We start from the raw sequence: 24,558 nt of genomic DNA on the forward strand, positions 1-24,558 counted from the left end.
AAATTTATTTCCTAACACTAATCATTTTTTAATAACTAAAAACGAAGTACAAAACTACAAAAAATATTAAAACTAATAGGAAGAAAATTAAACGAAACCTAGATGAATAAAGTACCTAACCTATAGTGGAATAATCAAGGAATTAAAGTTCATAAATACTAAATATTCTATATATAAAAAACTAACTAGTTCTATAAACTTAAATCTATAAAATAAACAAAAACTCAAACGCTGCATACATATTTCAGATCAACTCACAAAGTATTACTACCGAATCTCAGGAACTGAACAAATTCAGCAGCTGTTATTGTATGCGTCATTCACCCCCTCTTAATCCATCGAAGAAGGTTAGTGTCAACCAATAGGAGAGAACTAGTGCTTCCTATGATCCATGCTAGGTTGTAGTGCAAGACAAAACTTGTCTTTACGTATTATCTATCAGCACTCCTAAAATGGTAATTTTTTTATATTTTTTCATAAAAATGTTAAAATGAGCATTCATCTTATGATTATGTCAGACAAAAACACAAAAAATTCAGAAATATTTGAAAGTTTAAAACATGTAACGAAGAAACTCCAAATATTAGGTACTATTAACTAAGCACCAACAATAGACATGGGAAAAAAAAGTAAACTAGCCAATAATCAACATCATAATAAGAACACTCGTAGTAGAGCAATTGCCGCATAGACAAAAAGAAAAGATCGGGTGCGATCAAAAGAATATTCCCATTTTTTTCATAGTCTCCTTCGTGAAACAGCAAAAAATAAGATTCATAAAAAATTATAAAAAATTAACGTTTTGGGCTGTCAAATGATTTTTTTTTTTATATTTATTGGAACATTCTGAACAAAAAAAGTCTTGCAACTTTTACAGTTGATCATTTTCAAGTTTTTAACAATTTAAAACTGAAAAAAAAAAAAACGAAAAATGGTAATTTTCAAGGCTCAAAAACACAAGTTATGTACGTGTATTTTGCTGATTTGAGATACATTAATATAGTCGGACAATTTTCAATTAAAGGTGACTAATCTACAAATTGAACTAAGAGCTGACGGCAACCATGGTAAATGTCACAAGTAAATTCTTACCGGGGTCATTTTTATTGTGAATGCTTCGCCCATGTAAATTGAGTGAAAAAGTAAGATAGTCCCATAAAATTTGCCCCCGTAACAATATAAATTGGCGCGATTCACGAGCGTATAGTTAGAGAAGTTCATTAAATAGTTTGAAATATCGGTAAACTTATCAACATGTCGCTGGTCTATATATACTTAAGTGCGTTCTTAGAAAGAATGGGAATGAGGAAAATATGATATTTTAGTTTATTCGTTCCACATTCTATATGTGCATGGGCGTAGTCTGTTCTATTTTTTGGGAATATATCTATTAAAATCGACTTTATTATTAACTTATTAAAATAGTTTTGAGGAAAGTAAAGTAAATTTGAGGTAAGTTTATTCTTTTTATAGTATTAACCCATTAACGGCCGACACAATTAACAAAGAGAAATTAGACAATAAATTAATTAGATTGGATTAAAAACACATAAATTGAGACTAATTTAGAACCAAAAAAATTGTTTTCTCATTTTGAAGGAAAAACAGTACAATTTTTAATAAAAGAACATGTTATATTTTAAATGTAAATTATGTAGATATACTCTACACCTTTTACATAAATAAATAGAATAACTTTTGCACATCCAACACATGATAATTTAATAATTATTTTTTTCTACGTAATTACTTATGTGTTTAAATAAATAAATAAAACAATTCAAATCAATTTAAAAAAAAACAAATATAACATTTACAGCAGACAGAAATTCTATAAATAGAAAATGAAGTGTAATGACGAGATCGTATGTTAAAATTTCAGATTGTTTAGGTTAATGAAAAAATAAGTATTTTGCAAAGGTTTCTGTTTTTTGAAGTACTGTATTAGGCACTCTATAATAACAATAAAATTTGACTATATTTTGTTAGACAACTATAAGATAAATAAATATTAAATAAAATATTATTTTTGTACTCCTCTGCAAAATTTAAAAGTGGAATATGATTTCGTTGCTTAAATTGCAATGTTGCCAATTAATCACCTTCAATTAAAAATTGTTTTAGTATATTTTTTTTTTAAATTTACCTCAGAGAGTTGCCATATTAGATGAAGTTGTGGGAAATAGGATTCCGTTAGCATCTGCTACAAGAGAGAATTTTAAAATTAGGAGGTGGTGTTTAAAAACAGAGATATCCTAATACAATGTATGAAAAGAATACAATCCACATCCAGGCAATCTGAGACCATAAAAAAGCAGATGCACTTATGAGTTTATTGAATGATGTTAAATTTGTATTTTGGTTGAAAGTTTTTCATCATGTTATGCCCCACGTTGACATCTTATACTCACAAATACAAAAAATTGCTACCAATTCCGTATCCCTAGAACGATGACTCACTGCATTTAAAAAATACATTCAAAAAGAAACAGACAGACACCATAAGAGAAACCAAGTTAGCAGACATTGACGATACTCAATCCAGGAAGACACAGATGAAAGATGACAGAAATTCTTATGTCTCCACTATTACTCAAGCTAACGAAGTTTGTGATGATCTATCTGAAATTAAAAGACGGTTTTGTTTACAGGACATTTGGAAATAGCAACATTATTTTCAGTGGAAAAGTTTGACATATACAGCTCAAATTTTCCTACTGTGGCATTGGAATCAGCAATTGCAAATTATCCCTTTTTAAACAAAAAAAATGAAGGACTAAATTGGAAATTATTTATAGAAGATCCGATTTTAAAGAACTTTCCGGAGCAATCCAATTACTTAAATGTTTAACTTAAGATAATTTACACGAAGATTTTTCTAAAATAATTTTAATTCTTCAAGTACTTGTTATGATACCAATGACAACCGCAGAAGCAGACCGATGTTTCTCTACATGAGCCAGGCTCGTCTGACTGCACTAACACTGTTGTTAATCGAAAAAAAAATTCAAGAAATTCCAAATTTTAATGAACAAATTTTGGTTATTGAAGAATTTATCTCGAAAAGAGACAGGCGACTTGAATTTCAATACAAAAATTGCTTGTTAAATTTAAAAAGTAAATTATAATTTTATCAGCACAAAGATATACATAAATTTACCTGGGAACAACCAAAGAAAAAGATAAAATCTATAATCGACTATCTCATCCAACCAGAAAACAAAAGGCTCCAAACAAATGACGTAAGGGTGTATCGTGGTGCCGAATGCGGATCTGACCACTATATGGTGGTCGCAAAAATAACCATACACTGCAGGAAAGTAAACAAGAACAAAATTGAACAGGAGAAGGTAGCAGCTTCCACAAAGATAAGATATAATATTGATAGCCTCAAACAAGAATCAGTACAATTCCTCTACAAACTTAGACTAGCCTCAAAACTAACTCACTTAACTCGAAGAGAAACAGCCAAAAAAGAATATCAAGATATAAAAAATTGCATTCATCAGGCGGCCAAAGAGACATTGGGGTACGAAGAAGCTGACAAAAGAAAAAATCCTGAGTGGTGGAATGAAGAAGTAGGAAAATTAATTAAAGACAAAAAAAAGCTTATCAAACATGGCTATCCACGAAAGACTCAGAAGACCGCAGAATTTACAGCAGACTCAACAGGGAAGCAAAGAAGGAAGTCACTAAAAGAAAAAACGAAATGTGGGAAGAGAAATGCGAAGAGATGGACCGATGCTTAGGAGGAACCAAAGTGACACAAGCTTGGAAATTCATAAAAAGTATTAGAAAAGAAAGAAAAAATGAGGGAAATATAAACCTGATTCAAAATAAAAAGTGGGAAAAATATTACGAAACGCTATTAACAGAAAGTAGGCACGAATTTATGGAAAGACCTGACCATATCTCAATGACAGAAAACTCAGAGGTGCATAAGATAAACAAAGAAGAACTGAAAAAGAATTGAAACAAATGAAAAATGGAAAAACACCCGGGCCTGGAGACATTCCCATCGAGTTGGTGAAACATGGACCGGATGCTCTTTTGGAAAGCTTAGTGAATATTTTTAATAAATGCTTAATTGAAGGCCAAACGATTCCAGACGATTGGAATTTGGCCCACATTAGCCCCATTTATAAAAAGGGAGACAGAAAAGAATGCGGAAATTATAGAGGCATTAGCGTAACTAGCTCGCTGGGAAGGTTATATGGTCGTATATTGAAAAGAAGAATAGAAGAGGAGTATAAAAAAATTGAAGAACAAAGCGGCTTCAGAGCAGGAAGATCGTGCGTGGACAACACATTTACCCTTCAACAAGTAATTGAAAAACGAACAGCTCAAAACCTCCCTACGCATCTGGTATTTATAGATCTGGAGAAGGCTTATGATACAGTTCCTTTAAAACTCTTATTCAGTGTCTTGACGAAAACGGACCTTAGTAAAACATATCTAAAAGCAATACTGAACATCTATAAATGTCCTCAAAGCACTGTAAAAACAGGAAATACCTTCTCAAGGGTATTTACAGTAACGAAAGGCTTGAGACAAGGATGTTGTCTTTCCCCCACCCTATTCAAAATATATATCCAAGAAGCACTGCACCAGTGGAGACAAAAATGTGCGGGAATGGGGTTGAAGCTTAACAACCATTATCTGACAACGCTGTTCTTTGCAGATGATCAAGTACTAATTGCAAGCTGAGAAGAAGATGCAGATTATATGCTTAGAAAGCTCAAAGATGAATACGAAAAATGGGGGATGAGTATGAATATGTCTAAAACAGAATATATGCGAATAGGCAGTGAAGACGAAGACCCGGATTTGGAAATTAGACAAATGAAAAGGTGCTACGAATACAAATATTTGGGAAGTATTATCTGCAGTAAAGGAACAACGGAACGAGATATAGACTATAGAGTGCAACAAGGCAGGAAGAGTGTTCAAATTCTGAATTCGATACTTTGGTCCAACAAAGCTACTATGAGAACTAAAATGACTATCTACAAAGTAATTGTAGAGCCCATTCTTACATATGGAGCAGAATGTTGGCAAATGACAGTAAAAGGAAAGAAAAAAGTTGACACGGTTGAAATGGACTACCTGAGAAGAGCTTGCCGTATATCAAGAGTAGAACGTATACCTAATTCTGAAATTAGAAGAAAAACAGATAGAGTACATACAACTTCTGAAAGAATAGAAACTAGACAGTTAATATGGTATGGACACGTACAGAGGATGGACGACAACAGATGGCCAAAAAGAGCTATGGAATACAATTAAAGTAATAGAAGGAAACGAGAAAGACCAGCCAAGTCTTGGATACAAGGTGATATGGAAACCATGAAAGACAGAGCCATTGATGAAGACACCTGGAGAGATAGAAAAAGATGGCGATCGAAATGCGGGAAGCGGCAGAAGCTGTAGGATCCCCGCTTATATATATATATATATATATATATATATATATATATATATATATATATATATATATATATATATATATAATTATAATTTTAAGTTAATAGTATTATTTATTTAATTAGTAATTTCTTAATAAGGTCCTTTATGATTTTTACAATTAAACTACACTGAAAAAATTTTTGGAGAGGTGAGAGTGGAATAAAGAAAAAAATGTGTCATTTTTAATGTTTCAAAGTTGACAACCCTTGCTAGTTGGCGAATAACAAATAATGAACTTAATAGCTTTTTCTTAAGTTGTGAGATTTGAGACGACCAGTTCAGTCGATTATCTATGGTTATTCCCAATAGTTTAACAGTCCCTTTCTTGTCTGGATCATTATGTAAATGACTTGCAGATATCACCAAATTTTGCGTTTTATCAGAGTTAATTCTAGTTTGTTTGCAACAAACCATGTGCTAGATTTAGTAGAAACTTCCTCATAATACATTTTTAAATCAACATTATTTTTTCCTGATATAACTCATGTCATATTGTAGCATTTGTAAATTTATTGGAATCCCCTCGTATATGTGATAAATTGAAATCCCCATATATATGTTTGAAAAATCGAAGAATATTTTTAATGTTTCTCAGTTCCTATCTTAAAAGTTAAAATACTCAAAAAGTATTTTCAATTTCTTCTTAGGTCAGCTCGAATTAATATAAACAATTTTAAAGTTGTTTATTTATTTCGCAGCTGCGTATATTTCGATATTTCTTTGTTCAAACCGCCTGATATTGCATTTTCAAATTAATAATTTCCGTCTTCATTTTCGTTGTGTCTTGTTTATACCCAAAGTGCTTTGTTTATTCTAACTTATGTGATCAATGTTTGTTTGAAGATAATTTCGTCACTCTCGCTCGCTGGAGCTGCGGTCAAGTCAAGAGTGATACAGTGATAGGCTATAGGCTCCAGCGTTATGTCCAAATTCATGTCGAATTTTTAGTTTTCTGGTTTTGTCCCTTTTTAGGGAAATATTCGTCTTACGTTATGGAAAACAATTTTTAGTAGCAGTTAATAATGTGTGTGCCGTCTAATTCTACCTGTTCTTGTTTTTTAAGAGGCAGAGTTCTAAGTTTTGTGTCCAGTGCCGGCTTCGGCCTCAAATGGTCGATCCAATTCGCAGTGTAAGATCCAGTCCCTTTCGTTCGTGTGTTCGTGTCCAGAATTAAACTCCAGTATCCAACCTGAGGAACTTAAAGTGTCTTTTTTGTAAAATTCAGGTAACTTTTTTTTTATGATCAGATTTTAAAAGTAAAGCAGACATTTTTTTTTTTAAAGTAATAATTGCTTTCATACAGGATAAAAATTGTAATATTTAAAGTAGTAAATTTTATGGTTTGACTTTAGCTGTCATTTTATTTGTTCAGTTTTGTTTTAAATTTAATGTTAACATATGACAGCTAGCTTTATTATTTGCGATATTTATTTGTTTTGTTTGTCCCAAGAGATTTATGACCCTTTGTTTCATTTTTTTGTAGTTGCCCCAATCCGACCCCTTGATATTTACTTATCCACGACCCCAGCTCTCCTAACAAACCCTGAGTGCCTTTCGCACAACTAACGATTATTTTGCTTGCCCTATCTCCACCCCCAGTAGTTTCTATCCCCAATCTTCTACCCCTTATAATAATACCCCTATGGTAGGCAAAATAATTCGTTACAATATCATCTGCGAATTGTATGGATTTGTACGGAGTTATGAATTTAGACAAATCATTGACATAAATAATAAACAAAAGAGGTCCTAAGACCGAACCTTGTGAGACTTCATGTTTTACGGATAGAAAATCGAAGAAATGATCTTTAGATATTACGAGAACAAAGCACTTATGAATCCATATTGTGAGTAGCTAAAATAATTATTTGACTCAAAATAGGAATAAAATTGTTGTTTGATAACCTTTTCAATCACTTTCCCAAAAGTAGAAACAATGCTTATGGGTCTGTAATTGTCAGTTTAATTACAGTTTACTAGTAGATGTAAATATAAGCATATTCATATTATGCTACTAGACCACGCATAAAGCACTCTTTTGTGTCAATATTATCAACTTTTGAAAATGGACAACTTTGTATATAATCATTAAGAGAAGACATTGTTTGTCATTTTGGTTTGGGTGTTATAAGTGAGCGTGAATATCACCTTTTCTCTAGTTTTTTCAAGAAATGAGACTAGTCATTTCAAATACTGTCTGTAAACTTTCAGCGAGACGCCTATATACATGGGATTCTAGCGCAGACACGCAGAAAAAATTGTTAGAATTCAAATTGATTTTACACTGATCAACAAAGATTTCAAAACCTTAATAAATCAGCAAAAACTTATCCTGGTGCTGATATTGATTAGGACCACAATCCAGTAGTAGCTAAAACGAAACTAAAATTAAAGCTAAACTTACCAATTATCCTACTTACTTCCTTCTACTGGTGGACTATTTTCTGGTGGAATATTTTCTTTGGCCTCTATGTCTCTAGGGCCAACACTGTAGTCTTCAACTGCAATATCTTCCAAATTCACAGTCTTAAAAAATATATATAAAGATATTAAAAGAAAAATTAGATATGGAATGATTATAAATAGACTTCGGCAAATATGCAAATAAAAATGTAGAAAATATGCGCATAAATATGCACGTGTTTACCCGAAAATATGCAAATATTTTACAAAATATGCATACAAATAAATAAAAAAATCGTAAAATAGTAACAATTTTATTTAAAAAAAAAGTGTACATAACTAAATATTTCCTACTATTCATTAAGATTTACATTTATTTTAAGTAACTACATCATTTTTAAGTATGAATAAACTTATTTAGAATTATGGTAACAATAAATGACCAAGTGGTGTTCAAAATTTTCTAACAAAAACTTGTGGCGTCTGTCTGAGTACATATATTTATATATGGAAAAACTTCGTTCAACATCAACTGATGTAACGGGAGCATTTTTCAAACTAACCAAAACATTTGGTTCTAAATTAATTGTTTCCGAAATATTTCCAGCTAGAACACTGACTACTTCAGAAAGAATATGGTAACCTTTATTTTTTTCCATAGTAGCTTCAAATTTTTTTTAAATATCTTTTCCAATATTACCTCGAACGTTCCGACAACATGACGCAAATTCTTTTATTAATGCTGTACTTTCGAACAATGACAGTTTTGGTGATTCTAACTGAGTAATTGTTTTTTGAACAAAACTAAAATTTGATTTTATAAATGAAAGTTCTTGTTGAAGCAAGTTACTCTGAAAAGTTTGTTTAGAATCCAAAAGAGATTGGGAACTTTCATCTGTTAACGTATCAATTATGTTCTTTATTTTAACAAAATGATCTGCATAAAAATTAGCTGCTTCTAACCATGTTCACCATCGCGTCAAAATAGGTTGTGGTGGAAGAGGAATGTTAGGTAGCATTTCTTTATAAAGTTGAGTTCTTATAGGAGATTTAAGAAATACTTTTTTGACACTGGATATCATGGTATTTACAAGAGGAAACTTTTTTCGTATTTCCTCTGCAACTCTGTTTAATCCATGCGTTACACAAGTAACATGTATTAAATCTGGGAAAAATATTTTTAAATTTTGTCCTGCTTTCACCATATAAGGAGCAGCATCCGATAAAATAAGCAGTAATTTATTAGAAGGAATAGTTGTCGGAAGAAAAAAAGTTGCTAATGTTTCTTGTATAAAACGCGAAATTGTTAAAGCATTTGTTTTCTCAAGTTGCTGGCATGAAATAAGATGAGATTTTGGTAAGGTATCTTCTTTAAGAACACCAATCAATAAATGAGCAATATACTTTCCTGATGAATCAGTGGTTTCGTCTACAGATATGTAAAAATAATTATCTGCAATTTCTTTCTTAATATTAATTAACACCGACGAGTATAGCCCGTTCACATTATCTCTTCTTAGAGACCGATCACTTGGAACATTAAGTTTGCAATATTTTTTTAGAAACGAACTAAAATTTACATTTGCTAATTTTGAAAGCGGTATGTTTGCAGACAGTAATGCGCGACACAAGTCTTTATTAAAAGTTTCTTGCTCATCTAATTTTTTTGAAGTAGATTGGAAACATTTAGCCATTGAAGTTTGATGTTTTCCTCCTATTTTTCCTTTTTTTGCAATGTGTAAAGCAGTTCTCACATGTTGGTCTATCTGAAATTTCTTCTCACATGCTATCTATAAATAAAAATAAAAACCTTTATTTTAACCCAACCTTTAAAATATAAAAATATACAAGGTGTTTTTGGTTAATCAAATAACTGGTTTGGAAAAAAAAACACTCGCTAAGTGTTTTAAATGCAGTATTAATCCACAAATTAGTTTTTGTTACTAACCATTAGTACATCATATAACTTATTTTAAAATTCAACAAAAGTTTTTTTTTTGTTAATTCAATTACAATAAAAATAATTGTGTTTTAGAATAGCTGACTTAATAAAAAAAAGTAAAGGTGAAATTTTTTTCTAAATTCCCACCATTGTATTGTACCATGGACAATTTTTTCTCACTAAAGGAAGCTATTTTTCATTTAAAAACAACCTACGAGTACTAAATTTCAAGTAAATACGTTTATTGTTTTTAAAGTTATTGTTGTTATTAACTAAAAGAATTTAATTTTTTTTAATTTTAACACCCTGTATCTCGAAAAGTAAATAAGTTTGACCCCTCATTAACTATATCGTTTTGTTCAATTTTTCGAGAAGTATCTACAGTCAAACGTTGTAAGTGTCATTTGGAAACACATGTATGAAATATTAGATATTTAATAGAAAATATTAGATACTTACAATTTTGCCACAGACTGAACTGTAGATTTTTCCCATATCCATAGACAGCTCTTTATAAGGTTTAATCCAAGTTGAAGCACTGGTTGTTTTAGGCATTATAAAATCACAATCTTCCTTTTTGTTACGCACAACGAGTGTTTACGCTTTGAATATCAAAACAAAAATGATTTACAAATCTGAGCATCAAATTAGAAATGTTTAGGTACCTAATTCAATAAACTGGGAGATTTTGGAAAATCCCTAAACTAGGAACAAAACTATTAGCCGTTTACCTGCTGTTAAGATACAATAAATTGTAGATAGATTTGGGGATTAGATCATAAAATGCAAATGAGCGAACCCTTAGCGATTATCCAATAACTGAATGCCTCAGTGACCGAGACTTTCTAAGAATGTTGAGGGCTACTTAAATTGATCTTCTTTGAAATTGTAAATGTTTTGTACCTGTAGAGATTACGTACTTAGATCATTTCTTGATTAAAATGACTACAAAATTTTATACAAGAATTGAAATAAATTGGTATGTTTAAAAATTTTCAAATACAGTATAAAAATCTGAACTTTTATGCACTTTATGCAAACTTTTATACAAATATGCCAAAATATGAAATATTTGCATAAAATATGTACAATATGCAAAATATGCAATATGCATATTTGCCGAAGTATTAATTATAAATAACATTTTTTGACTAATTGAACGGCAACAAAAATTCAATTAAACAAAAACAATATTATGGACAAATTTAGGAAAAATTTTAATTGTTTTTGAAAATTATTGTATTTAAGTTATTATATCAATTTATGGCTAGTTCACGTCATTGATGTCGTTAACTTTATATTCTTATATTGGCCATAAGATTCTTAGAGTTGTACAACATATTTTTACTAGCCCTGTACTTAAACCGATTCTTATTTTTCTGTACATAGTATTTTATAAATAATGATTGAAAGTGACTTAGAAGAAATACTCAGAAGAAATATCTCAGAAAAGGCTGAGAAAAAAGACTGGAAATGGTGCAATATTGACAGCATGTATGGGTCAGCAACTTTGCCACAGTTTAGAGGAACAGAAAAAATTCATGTTCAAGGAAACAATCCCATTGATTATTTTTTTATCACTGTTCACCGTAGCCATAATGGATGATATCGTCTTTCAGACTAATTTATATGCTGGCCAAAACAATAAATTAAATTTTGGTTTTACAAAATATGAGTTATATGCTTTCTTCAGAAATGCAGTTAAACCAAGCTCTCAAATTATTTAACCAGGAGATGCGTCTTCTTCCGCGACTCCTTCTACCCTGTATTCTTCCGTGCATTATTAATTGCAACAAGTTATAACGCTCGCCCCTCATGACATGTCCCAGATATTGCAGTTTTCTGACTTTAATTGTATTTAAAACCTCTTTATCTTTTCCCATTCTTCTCAACACCTCGACATTCGTGACTCTATCCACCCAACTTATTCTTAATATCCCTTCTGTAGGCCCATAACTCGAAGGCTTCCAATCTGTCCGAAACTCCGAAACATCTTTCTTTTTAAAGTCCAAGCCTCTAACCCATAAAATAATACGGAGAAAACGTAGCATCTCAGAAGTCATATCTGTAAAGAAATTGAAATGTCCCTGCTGCAGAATACTTTTTTCAGTTTGTTGAAAGAATTTCTTGCCTGTTCTATTCTTGCCTTAATCTCTTCTATGTACTCATTATTTTCACTAATTATTGTACCCAGATATTTATATTTTACAACTTTTTTAATTTGTTCTCCATGTATTGTTATGTTTTCTTGGCGCTGTTTGGTTTTTGTAATTACCATAAATTGTGTCTTTTTTGTGTTTAGGGACAGTCCGTTTTCTTCACTGACTTCTACCACTCTGTCAACCATTTGTTGTAAATCCTTAAGACATTCCGCTAATAAAATAGTGTCATCGGTAAACCGTATATTATTGATTGGTCGGCCATTTACTTTTATTCCCATAGTTAGTTCTTCTAGTGCTTCCTGGATTATTTCCTCTGAATACAAATTAAACAAAGTAGGAGACAGGATACAGCCCTGCCTGACGCCCCTGTTAATCTGTATTTCATTTGACAAGACGTTGTTCTCTTTTACCACAGCGATCTGATTATAATAGATGGCGCTAATGATCCTGATGTCTCTCATATCTAAGTTTTGCTTTTCAAGTAATTCGATAAGACGGTTATGTCTGACCTTATCGACGGCTTTACTGGTCAAGTGATAATGGCCTGAGGAGGGACCTTATTGCAGACGCTATGCCTGTTAATAGACTTGAATCTATCTTGAGGTTTTTACATTTCGTAAATAATGATAATGTAAATCAAAATAACACGGAAAATTGCGAAAAATCCGACCATTTTTGGATAAAAATCAAAAAAAACTTGATGATTGCATGTTGATGTAAAAACTATTGATGAGCAAATTATTTCACTAAAAGGAAAATTTGGTTTAAAGCAATACTTCCAAAAAAAATCTAAAAAGTGGGTAGTCAAAGTTTGGGTAAGAATAGAACCTCAGAATAAAACAAAACGCTGGTGTAAAAATACTAAGACTACTATAGAAGTAAACAGACCATTTTTTGTTCAGTTTTATAACAAAAACAGGAGGAGTAGACCTAATGCACCAGTTGTTTGCCCTGTATCCTCTAAGGAGAAAAAACAAACGCTGGTACATAAGAGTTTTTATGCATTTTGTGGATGTTCTTGTTGTAAATGCATGGATTTTGTACTCACAAGAAGAACGGAAATCTAAAAAAGATCTGCTTGAATTTAAAGCAAGTATTGCCAAAGCATTAATAAATTTGGGAATGCAGAAAGAAAATAAACGAGGTAGACCTTCGTCTGGTACACCACCTCTTATTTTGAAGAAGAAGAAACCGAATCATCATGCACCCCCTGAAATTAAATAAAGTAATTGGGGGCATTGGCCACAAATAATCGTATAACAAATGCTCGAAATGTCATTTTAAAGCTTGCAAAAGGAAAACAAAATACATCTGTCAAAGATACAACGAGCCGCTGTGTCCGTCGTGCTTTAAACATTTTCATTAAGCAACTGACGCTTCCGCTATTCTGCATCTGCATAGTGATCTCTAGAATGGACAGACTATTTTTTAGGTTTTAAGAAAAAAATTCATGTTACTTACTATTCTATTTTATAATGTAAATTTTTAATATTTCGCAATAAAATAATTTTTCTATAACAAATAATTCCTTAAAATTATGCATGTGAGAGTTTGTACCTATTTTGTCTGTCACCCGCAAACATAATATCATGCATAAGGAAAAAATCAAAGTTACAGTTTTTATACCACATAATCTTACGTAGCAAAATTCTTGTCCATAATTTTGTATGTAAATAAGTTATAAATGTCTTGAAGGCACGTTCGTTTTTTATTGGCTTACCGGTTTATCAAATAATATTTTAGCTTTACTCAACACCTTCAAAAAACAATACATTCATTAGCTATTCGATAGTGGTTTGACCAGTAAGTCAGTCGTACCGAAAATAATTGATTCACCAATAAAAATGTAAGAACTTAAAACTAGTTTTACTAATAAGGCCAGTGAAAAACCTGTCTCAAATTTATTTGACTAATAGTAAGCTTTGGGTGTTACCGAACTGGTCTTAATTTGGACGAATCACATTGACCAAATTTGGAACAATTTTATTTTAAATAGGACATTAAAAATGTTTGCCAAATGTATATATCTATATATATATATATATATATATATATATATATATATATATATATATAGATATATATATATATATATATATATATATATATATATATATATATATATATATATATATATATATAGGTATATATATATATATATATATATATATATATATATACTATATATAATAATGTATTACTGATGGATCAAAAGATATACGAGCTGAATGGTTAAAATTCATATATAGGAACATTCCAAAAAGAAGAGAACAGAACTAAAATTAAGAGAACAAAAAGGACTGTTATTGAATATATTAAAGTCCGAAATATCTCATTCAATAAAACTAACCAAACCTTAAAAAGCGGCAGGTGCTGATGACATATATAGATATAGAAATGTTAAATTGACGAACACAACCTCTACTACATAAACTAGTTAACATAGTATATAAAAAACAACCCTCCTGCAAGACGGTGCAATGGTTAAAATCATTATTTATTCCAAAACAATCAATACCCAAAAAGAATGGGGCTAATAAATGCTTCCATTTTAGATTAACCAGCCTAATGAGCCCTGCTCGATTAGTGTATTATCAAAAAATACGACATTACACTTTATAAGAATTCAGAGAGGGCATTTTATGGAAACTTAAATTTACTGGAGAAAAGCCTATAACTGGAGAAATTCGTCAGTTTTGGTAAGATGGACTTCGATGACTTTTTTGTTTAAGTTAACAGTTACTTATTGACATACTCAAATTTAGGTTATTTTGGGGCTTTGCAACAAGCAGTGCTTTTTATTAAGCATGACACTTTTCTCTAAAATTACAAATAAAAAAGTTTCTGCTGTTGGACACCCGTGGACACACTGGTCCCATGGTTAAAATTTTATAAAAATAAATAAATATTAATATACATATATATATATATACATAGTTTAAACTTACTGTATAAATGGGTCTTTCCCCATCTTTGTATCTTCGAACGGCATCTCTCATTACCTTTAACCCCAGGATTTCTTGCGCCGTGGGCCGTTTTACGGGATTCCGTGTGCGCATCCTTTTAACTAGTTGCAAAAGAGGAACACAATTTTCTAAAAATTAATGAATGAAGGTATTTATATAACATTATCTAGCTGTATAACATATAGCCAACTGATTGGCCACTTTTCAATATTTTTTAACTGCACTAATGAATACTTACTCGTTCCACAAGATTCTGCAAGTTGTTCAATAGATGTTGCTAGACTATGTCCGAAGCTAAAAATGTCTTGGGAATTAACCAACTTTCTTACACCTGAGCTACGTGTATGCCTAAATGGCTGTAAAATAAATTAAAATTAGGCTTGTCTTAGATCGGATAATACATCGGATACAAAATATCGTTATTTTTTAATAAACAAATGCTAATATGATATATATCATTAATTTATGATGGCATAGATACATGGGATAGCTGAAAGTCTTGAGCGCTCAGTCCTCCTCTGAAATCTTATATCTTCTCTCCAAAATCTTGATCTACTCTTTAAGAGCATGAGTGTAATGGTGATTTTCTAACCATACGACGTCGTATCAGCTACCAACGTTTAGTGGAAATTCAAAACATTTCTTGATGAGAAAAAAGAGTTAAGCAGCCTACGTTAAATGTGGTTGGCCTGCCGCTAAAAAACTACTCATGCATTATAACTAACTATTAATTTTGTCCGTTGCCATGCGACGGGGAATCCAAACAATTGCCATCTACAGTCACTCCGCTCAATTTTTTCTTCCATTCTACTACTATTCTTCCTCCTATTTAACCCTCTAATGCATACAACCGCCCTGAGGCGGACTTTGATCAAAGTCATATTAATATGAACGGGCTAAATTCTGGTTGCATACGTACTTAAAACTGTTTCGTGGATGGCTTGTTTTTATGATAGCAATGTCCGTAGTTTCATATCTGTCACAGAGCAGCCGAGGCGGTAAGTTATATGGAAACAGTAATTAGTAGTACATATTGGGAATATAATTTGGCGCGAATACACATTTTTGGTCAAATAAGTACTGGTTTGTGGAATGCTAAGTGAAGCAAAAAAAATTATAGGTGAGTAGATAAATACCTCTATTACACATTTTTTAACTGATTTGAGTTGAATAAATTTCGATATTTTTGTTATGCCCCATTGTCCATACTCCGCCTGTAGGCGGACTTGTGCATTCTGGCGTAGTAAAAATTTATTTGATGGTTTATTACTACTGTACAACAGTACATTTTTCTTTTCAGATATGGCACAACGTGATTTCAGACTGTCTGAAATGACTGATGCAGAAATCTGGGAGATGTTGGGTCATATACCTTCTGCTGACGGTCAAGCAACAGATGTTGAGAGTGACTATGATTCTGATGGTAACGATAGTTTACGCCAGAATTAATGGAAGAAGATGGTGGTTCAGTAGTAGCAGTTCGTGGTGTAACAGGTGATGTTGTTGCCATGAAAAATGATTCTAGCAAATTTAAATCTATTGTTTAGGAAAGTAAACACCTTCAACTAACTTCATGTAAATGAGGTTGTAGTTCGATGCCAAAAGCAGTTTCCAGAAAAAAATTAGTGGAGCAAACAAACTTGTACTCTCGGCAAAATGATATACAAACAAAATTCAGCATCCAGTCCGACGATATTCGAAAATGTTTTGGCATTCTTCTATATATGTCTGTTCATCGCTATCCGAATTTCCGATCATATTGGAGAAAACACTCTTTTGAGCCAATTCGTTAGACTATGCCTTTGCTTCAGTTTAAATCCTTACGCCGGTACCTACACTATAATGACAACTCAGTAGCTGTGGAAAGGGGTAACCCTGGATACAATTCTCTGCATAAAGTTCGTCCGCTAGTGAAACATTTCAATGACAGGTTTCTATCAGTCCCTATGCCTTCTAGGTTGTGCGTAGATGAACAAATGTGCGCTACAAAGATCACTGGAAAACCTCCGACAATATATGCCCAACAAGCCACATAAGTGGAGCTTTAAATTTTTTGCCTTTGTGACACTTCTGAATTTTCGTATTCATTCGAAATTTACACTGGTGCAGGAGATAACATAATCTTGGTCGACACGCCAGATCTTGAACAGAAGAAAGTTGTCCGTGGCTATTCAGAAGAATTTGTTGGTAACGCATATGGTATAGATATTACCTCTGTATTGTGGAACGATACAAAATATGTGAGGCTTTTATCGACTTATGTTGGCGTGAAACCATTTACATTCAAAAATCATAGCATACAGTCCCAAAAAATTAGACGGTGAGACAGAAAAAAAGAGTTCACGATGAAATCGATTGCCCACAGATCATCAAAGAATATAATCGGCATATGGGAGGTGTTGATTAGATGGATGGACTATTACGTCGGTATCGCATTCATATAAAGACCAGAAAATGGAATAATCGTATTTTTTACCATCTCATAGATGTGGCGGTGATCAACGCTTACCTACTGTATCACAGGATTCATCCCCAAAAAGAAAACATTGAGTTGCCAGTGTTCAGAACACAAGTAGCTGAATCGTTCTGCTTGTGTGACAGGGCTCCAGTCAAAGGACCTGTTGGCCGACCTTCCAGTTTTGCACCACTACAAGAGCACCAAAGAGAGCATTTCTTCCGACGGAGGACATCCGTTACGATCAAATAGGCCACTGGTGTGTATTTCGGGATCGTACTGATAACAAACAGTGCAAATTTCCAAAATGCACATCCGAAACCCAAGCATATTGCATAAAATGTAATTTATCTTTATGTAATTCAACCACAAAAACATGTTTTCACGATTTTCATAATAAACAATAATTTCAATATGTTTTTATTTGCTTAATTTGATAATTAAAAAAAATTAAGTGCTGTCACCTTAATGAATGGTTACTGCACACGTCCGCCTCAAATCGGATGTCTGTTTTTCCTTTTAGAGGTGCAAACACCTGGCAGTAATATCAATTTTTGCCTCAGTACATTTGTGTTCGTAAGTGCAAAATCTAACTTTTCTGAATTTTTAAGCTCGAACAAAAATTGATGCATTAGAGGGTTAAGACTAGGACAACATTATATTTTAGTTTGCTGTACAACTGTCATAACAAATAAATCACTTTAAAAATTTATAAGCACATTTTTACACGGACATTGATTAAAGACTACTATACATACGTAGTTGTCTAGTTTTAAATCAATGATACTATGTGAAGTTTTTAATCAACGGGTTAATTTCTTTGCATATTGAGCAGATTTTCGTTATTACCTACGTAAATTAATAATGGGGGCGACTAAACTAGACCAACATTTAGCGGAGCATGGCTGGTCTGATATCACAACATGAGGCGGAAAAGAAAAGTTATACAAGAAAAATAAAATATGTTAGATAAAATCTAACGGCAGGGATCGCGAGTTAAAGGACCAAAAATAAACACAAAATAAATTTTTTTCCAACTTACCTCTGGTACAAGGACAACAGCGCCGAAATCAGCCAATTTAAATGATTTCCCATGTATTAGTATGTTCCTATCTTTAACATCATAATGAATCAATCCTCGTGTGGTAGATAGATAATCCAATGCTAGGCATATATCATGTATACAATCAAAGTATACAGCCTCTGGTACATCTTTAGTTAGCATAACATAATCGTGGAAGGACATCTGTGATAACTCTAACATTAAATAAGTATAAAAGTTTTCCTCCCATGCCATAAAATATCTTAGAATATGGGGGTGATGTCCCACTAGCTCATAGTGAATGATTTCATTATATTTGGTCCAGTCGAGAATTTGATTGTTCTTTGATTTTTTCAGGGCATATTTTCTCTTATTATGTTTATGGGTAGCTTTGAACACGTATCCAAAGCCCCCTTCCCCAATATTTCGAATGGAAGTAAAAATTTGATTCATATAAGACTCATCCAAAGATGAATCATAATGTGGATCCAAATCGACTAAAATTAATAAAACATTCGATTAATTTTAACTTTAATTTATAGCATGAAACTAAGTTATTATATCAGTTCTCCTTGTGCGTGGACTGACAATTTCAGATAACACAGTGTAGCAACAAATAATGCGCGATCCGAAGGATTTTTTTCACCGATTTATCACTGTTGATAAAACCTGGGTGCATTATTATACACCGGAAACCAAAAACCGGAACCGGAAACAGTCAAAACAGTTGCGGCAAAGGGCCACCGAAGAAAGCAAACAGTGCACTTTCGGCCGGCAAAGTGATGGCGACTGTTCTGGGATGCGAAGGGCATCATCCACATCGACTACTTGGAAAAAGGAAAAACAATCAATGTTGAGTACTACGCAGCATTATTGGATCGATTCGATGCCGAATTGCGTCGAAAACGCCCCGGTTTGGAACGCAAAAAAGTGCTCTTTCACCAAGACAATGCACCGACTCACAAATCGGCCGTCGCCATGGCAAAATTACACGAATTGGGCTATGAATTGGTTGAACACCCACCGTATTCCCCAGATCTCGCCGCCAGCGATTTTTTCCTGTTTCCAAACCTAAAAAAATGCTCGGAGAACGCCGTTTCGCAAGAAATAATGAAGTCGTCGCTGAAACTTCAGCCTATTTTGAAGAGCTCAAGCAAAAGTACTATTCGCATGAGATAAAAAAATTGAAACATCGTCTTACTAAGTGTATCGAGATAAGAAGGGACTATGTTAAGAAATAAATAGATTTAATTCCAAAAAACTTGTTTTTTCTATCAAAGGCTAGTTTTATATCAATCCACCCTCGTATATCCAGCAGGGCCTTGTTAATCTTAAGAAGCAAAAACAAGACCCTTTGAGGATTGAGAATGGTAATAATGCTAATAACCTGAAAATCGGACACTATGTGACTACGCCCTCACAATAATACTTTTCTTCATATAAATCTCCATATGAAATTCTGAGGTTCATTTTGTTCATGTTTGATGCTTTCTGTAGTGGCGGTACGTATAGTGGCTTTCTGTAATGATAGTAGTGTAACGAATAGAGTATGAGGACAAAAAAATTAAAAATGGCAGCATGCCAAGGGGCTTTACACACGTATTTTATTTTTACTATTAACGGGTGAATCGTGACGTGGGATATGTCATATGAGAGGATTTAACAAATAGAAAACAAAGAACAATTAAATATGGCGGTATACCAAAGGGCCTTTAGACACGTATTTCTGCTACTATCAGGCCAATTATGCAGTGCAAGATATCATATTATAGCGAAAAGCTAATTACGAATTAAATTTTTGTATTAAAAATTAAATAAAACAATCTCATTAAAATTTACATTTTCGCAATTGGTTTATATACATAAGAAATAGAAATGTGTTTTTTCAATATGTTTATTTACTACAGATATTAGATATGCTCGACACTTACACATACGCATTTATGGGAAACGAAATTAATATAACGACCAGACCAATAATAAAAGTTTATGGCCTGGCTTTTAAAAACAAAGAACGCGTGTTCTGTGTTGAGTTTTAGTTTTCAGTCATCATTGAGACACCATTTGCATCGGTCCGCGATACATATACAAAAGATACCGTCCCTTCGAGAATTAATTACGTTTTAAAAAATAAATATTATTAACAGTTTTTTCTACGTTTTATTCGATTCTATTATTTTTTATTTTTGTTTTCGTGGTAAATAAGTTTATCACACGCATCCACACAACCACGGGACAATATAAACAGATTTAGCGAATATATTACAATGACAAAGAACAATAAAACATGACTGTGTGTCATAATGATCGAAGGTAAAATTCAGGGGAAGAGGTCAACAGGAAGAAGACGCAATTCCTGGTTCAAGGATCTAAGCCGATGGCTGACTCTGAAATGCTCAGAGCTGCTATTTCACGTTTACTTATTGCCAATTGGATCAGCAAACTTCGAAGGGAGACGGAAAAATCAAAAAAAGAACATTACTTAGTATTGTCCTAAAGCTACAAATAATGGTACCTATTAATAAGACCAAATAAGAGAGAGTTGTGCAGTATTATTGATCTTCTTCTTATCATCCTTATCCTTATCCAAATTATCATTAGAATTGGTCAGTGATCTAAATATGAAGCCAGCATGAAAGATCCGGTATCAATAAATATGAAGTATGAAAATGTAGGGGGAAATAAAAGCAAAATGTTATCATAACACTAAACGTTTACCAGAAACGTATTTATGTAGATATATCGAAAGCTGTTTTTTATTGTATTAATAGGGCTATACATATTTTTTTTGTTCATATAATTATATATAGTGTGTCCGTAAAGTATGGAATAAATTCGATATTTCCTAAATGAAAAGCCTTTTTAAAAAAATCTAAAACACGTCGATTTTTAAATTTAATGTTCTACATTTTACAGTAAATTTTCATTATACAATGTGATACATATTACAGTGATGACGTTAATGGCTCTTTTTTTAAATGTAACACCCTGTATTTTAGGACATTCTTAGATCGATATAAATGAGCTGATTTCAAAAAAGTATAATACTCGGGTCTAACGGATATAATTTGTAAAATATGCGCTTAGATAATAAACTATTTATTATAAATTGCAAAAAAGTAACCTACTTCTAGTTTTTGGTAAACTGTAATTATTTTTAGTAACGTTCAATAACATTTAAGTAGTTCAATAATTACTCCATACACCATAAATCCATACACATGGAAAGATTACGTAGAACGACTTTTTAACGATAACCGCAGAGCGACAGTGGACCAAGATGACGACATGACTTGACCCGAAATACTAAGGTCTGAAGTGGAAAAAGCCATTTCATCGCTAAAAAACGACAAAACACCAGGTCCCGACAACATACAGGGCGAGATCATAAAACTCCTATGCGAAACGGATGACCACTTCCTCGATTTTCTGACAGGCCTTTTTAACACCTTTTACGACAAAGGGGAGATTCCGGAGGAATGGCTTCGATCGACCTTTGTAGCCATACCTAAAACACCAAGTTCAAAACACTGATCCACACCGCTTAATAAGCTTGATAAATCACATTACCAAAGTTTTCACCAAAATCATACACAATAGAATATATAACAAATGCGAAGCAAATATATCGGAGTTACAGTTCGGATTCCGAAGCGCATTGGGCACAAGAGAGGCGATCTTCAGTCTGCAAGTTTTAATTCAAAGATGCAGAGACATGCACAAGGACGTCCACTTGTGCTTCATCGACTTCTCCAAGGCGTTTGACAAGGTCAAACATGATAAACTCATGGAAATGCTCAGGAAGATGAATATTGATGGCAAGGATCTGCGCATAATAACCAGTCTCTATTGGAACCAAAGTGCTGAGATAAAGATGGGCAACTTACACAGTGGGAAGATAGATAATAAAAAGGGTGTACGACAGGGATGCGTCCTCTCGCCGCTCCTGTTCAATATATACTCTGAACAAATCTTCAGAGAAGCACTGGGAGAAGTTTCGGAGGCTATCAAAGTAAAGGGAGAGGTAATCAATAATATTAGATATGCTGACGACACAGTTATTATCGCAAATGACTGCAACGAGCTTCAAGCAAAGACTCATGCAAAGCATACACACAGCAAGTCAAGAATATGGTTTAGAACTGAATACAACCAAAACTAAATGCATGCTCATCAGCAGAACACAACAACCTCCGATGCAATTGACATTAAACAACCGAAAAATAGAACAAGTGGAGACATACACATACCTTGGAACCACAGTCAACACAAAATGGGACCAGTCAACAGAAATAAGATCACGAATTGAAAAAGCGCGAAACGCGTTCAACAATATGAAAAAGTGGTTCACAAGCAAAATCTCAATGGAACTAAAATTAAGACTGGTCAAGTGTTATGTCTTCCCGGTCTTGTTCTATGGAGCAGAGGCATGGACCACAACGGAAGCCACCCTGAAGAAACTAGAATCCTTTGAGCTGTGGATATATCGCCGTATTCTTCGGATATCCTGGACAGACCACATCACTAACGTGGAAGTAATGCAGAGAATAGGCAAAAGCAAAGAAATAATCTTCACCGTAAAGAAATGGAAGCTTGAGTACTTCGGACATGTCATGAGGCATACTAAGTACCGGCTGCTACAGTTAATAGTCCAAGGAAGAATCGACAGTAGGAGGGGACCGGGAAGAAGACGACACTCATGGATGCATAACCTGCGACAATGGTTCGGACTAACATCGACCGAACTGTTCAGAGGTGCCGTAAACAAAGTCAAAATAGCCTTGTTAATAGCCAACGTCCGAAACGGATAGGGCAAAGGAAGAAGAAGAAGTACAATAATTACATTAATTCGTGAATGTTCTGTATTATTGCTTAGAACTAATTTTAACTAGAAATGAATCTGAGTGTAACGCAAAAAATTCAAATATTCATGATGATTGGTATGGAGACAAATCGCGAAGTCAGATGAAAGTGTGTAATTTATTTAATGATAAATATCCAGAAATACCCATCACGCAGTTAACAGTTAGTAGGATTGAAAAGAAATTTCGAGAAACTGGTACGGTTGAAAATGCACGCAAATCAGGTTGTCCCTCTGTAAATTATGTACATTAGATGTTCTACTTGCTTTTAAAGAAGATTCTGTTCGTAAGGTTAGTAGTGACCTCGATTTTTGCAAAACAACGGTACACAAAGTATGTAAAAGTAAGTAAGTAAGTAAGTAAAATGGACAGTTGTACAGGAATTAAACGAGGATGATCCAGATAAAAGAATACAATTTTGCGAAATAATGATGAATAACAGCCACCGAAACCCTCTCTTGGTTCAAAATATTATGTTTTCTGATGAGGCTACATTCAAATTAAATGGCGAGGTCAACCGTCAGAATTGTAGATACTGGGCAAAAGAAAACTCCAACTGGATACGGGAACATCATACACAATACCCGCAAAAGGTAAACGTATGGGCTGGCATTGTAAGAAATAAAATCATTGGACCCTACTATTTCGAAAGTATATTAAACGGGCCAGCATACCTTCAGTTTTTAAGTGAGTATCTCGTATCTACTTTAGTTAATTTATTCTTCAGTACAATTAATCTTGGAGGTTTTGATACAAGTTTATGGTTTCAACAGGATGGTGCGCCTCCGCATTGTTTTAGGTTCGAAGGTACCTAAACGAAATTTTTCCGAACAAGTGGATTGGAAGACTTGGACATATTGAATGGCCAGAGAGGTCGCCAGAACTCAATCCTTTGGATTATTTTATGTGGGGTCGTTTAAAGAATGTTGTTTATAAAACGAAACCTGCAAATATTGGAGACTAAAAAACAAGAATTCGTAAAGAAATAAACAATATTTCTCAAGAAAGTATAAAAGGTTCTACAAGAATTTGTACAACGTTTGGGTTACTGTCAAATACAACAAGGGCTACAATCCGAACATTTAAGATTAAGTCATGTATTAATTATTACTGGATTACTTTCAAATTATTTATTATAATTTATTTATAATTTATTAATGTTATAAATCAATAAAAATTAATTTTCTAAGCACATATCTTTCAAATTATATCCGTTAGACCCCCAGTATTATACTTTTTTAGAATCAGCTTATTTTTATC

At 33.0% G+C, this 24,558-nt stretch overlaps 1 protein-coding gene across 1 annotated transcript in view; it reads right to left on the minus strand.

Annotated features, from left to right (window-relative positions):
• Positions 1-36: 36 nt before the first annotated feature.
• Positions 37-24,558, minus strand: part of LOC140451675 (membrane-associated tyrosine- and threonine-specific cdc2-inhibitory kinase wee-1.3-like) — a 30,199-nt gene continuing 5,677 nt past the window's right edge. Inside the window, exons 4-8 of the mRNA XM_072545519.1 lie at positions 18,437-18,933; positions 15,178-15,295; positions 14,922-15,067; positions 7,871-7,992; positions 37-447 (exon numbers count right to left, since the gene is read on the minus strand). Coding sequence (XP_072401620.1) covers positions 7,879-7,992; positions 14,922-15,067; positions 15,178-15,295; positions 18,437-18,933 — 875 coding nt within the window. The 3' untranslated portion in view covers positions 37-447; positions 7,871-7,878. The remainder of the gene's footprint in view (positions 448-7,870; positions 7,993-14,921; positions 15,068-15,177; positions 15,296-18,436; positions 18,934-24,558) is intronic.

This window comes from Diabrotica undecimpunctata, chromosome 10 (assembly GCF_040954645.1).
Source record: "Diabrotica undecimpunctata isolate CICGRU chromosome 10, icDiaUnde3, whole genome shotgun sequence".
Classification (NCBI taxonomy): domain Eukaryota; kingdom Metazoa; phylum Arthropoda; class Insecta; order Coleoptera; family Chrysomelidae; genus Diabrotica; species Diabrotica undecimpunctata.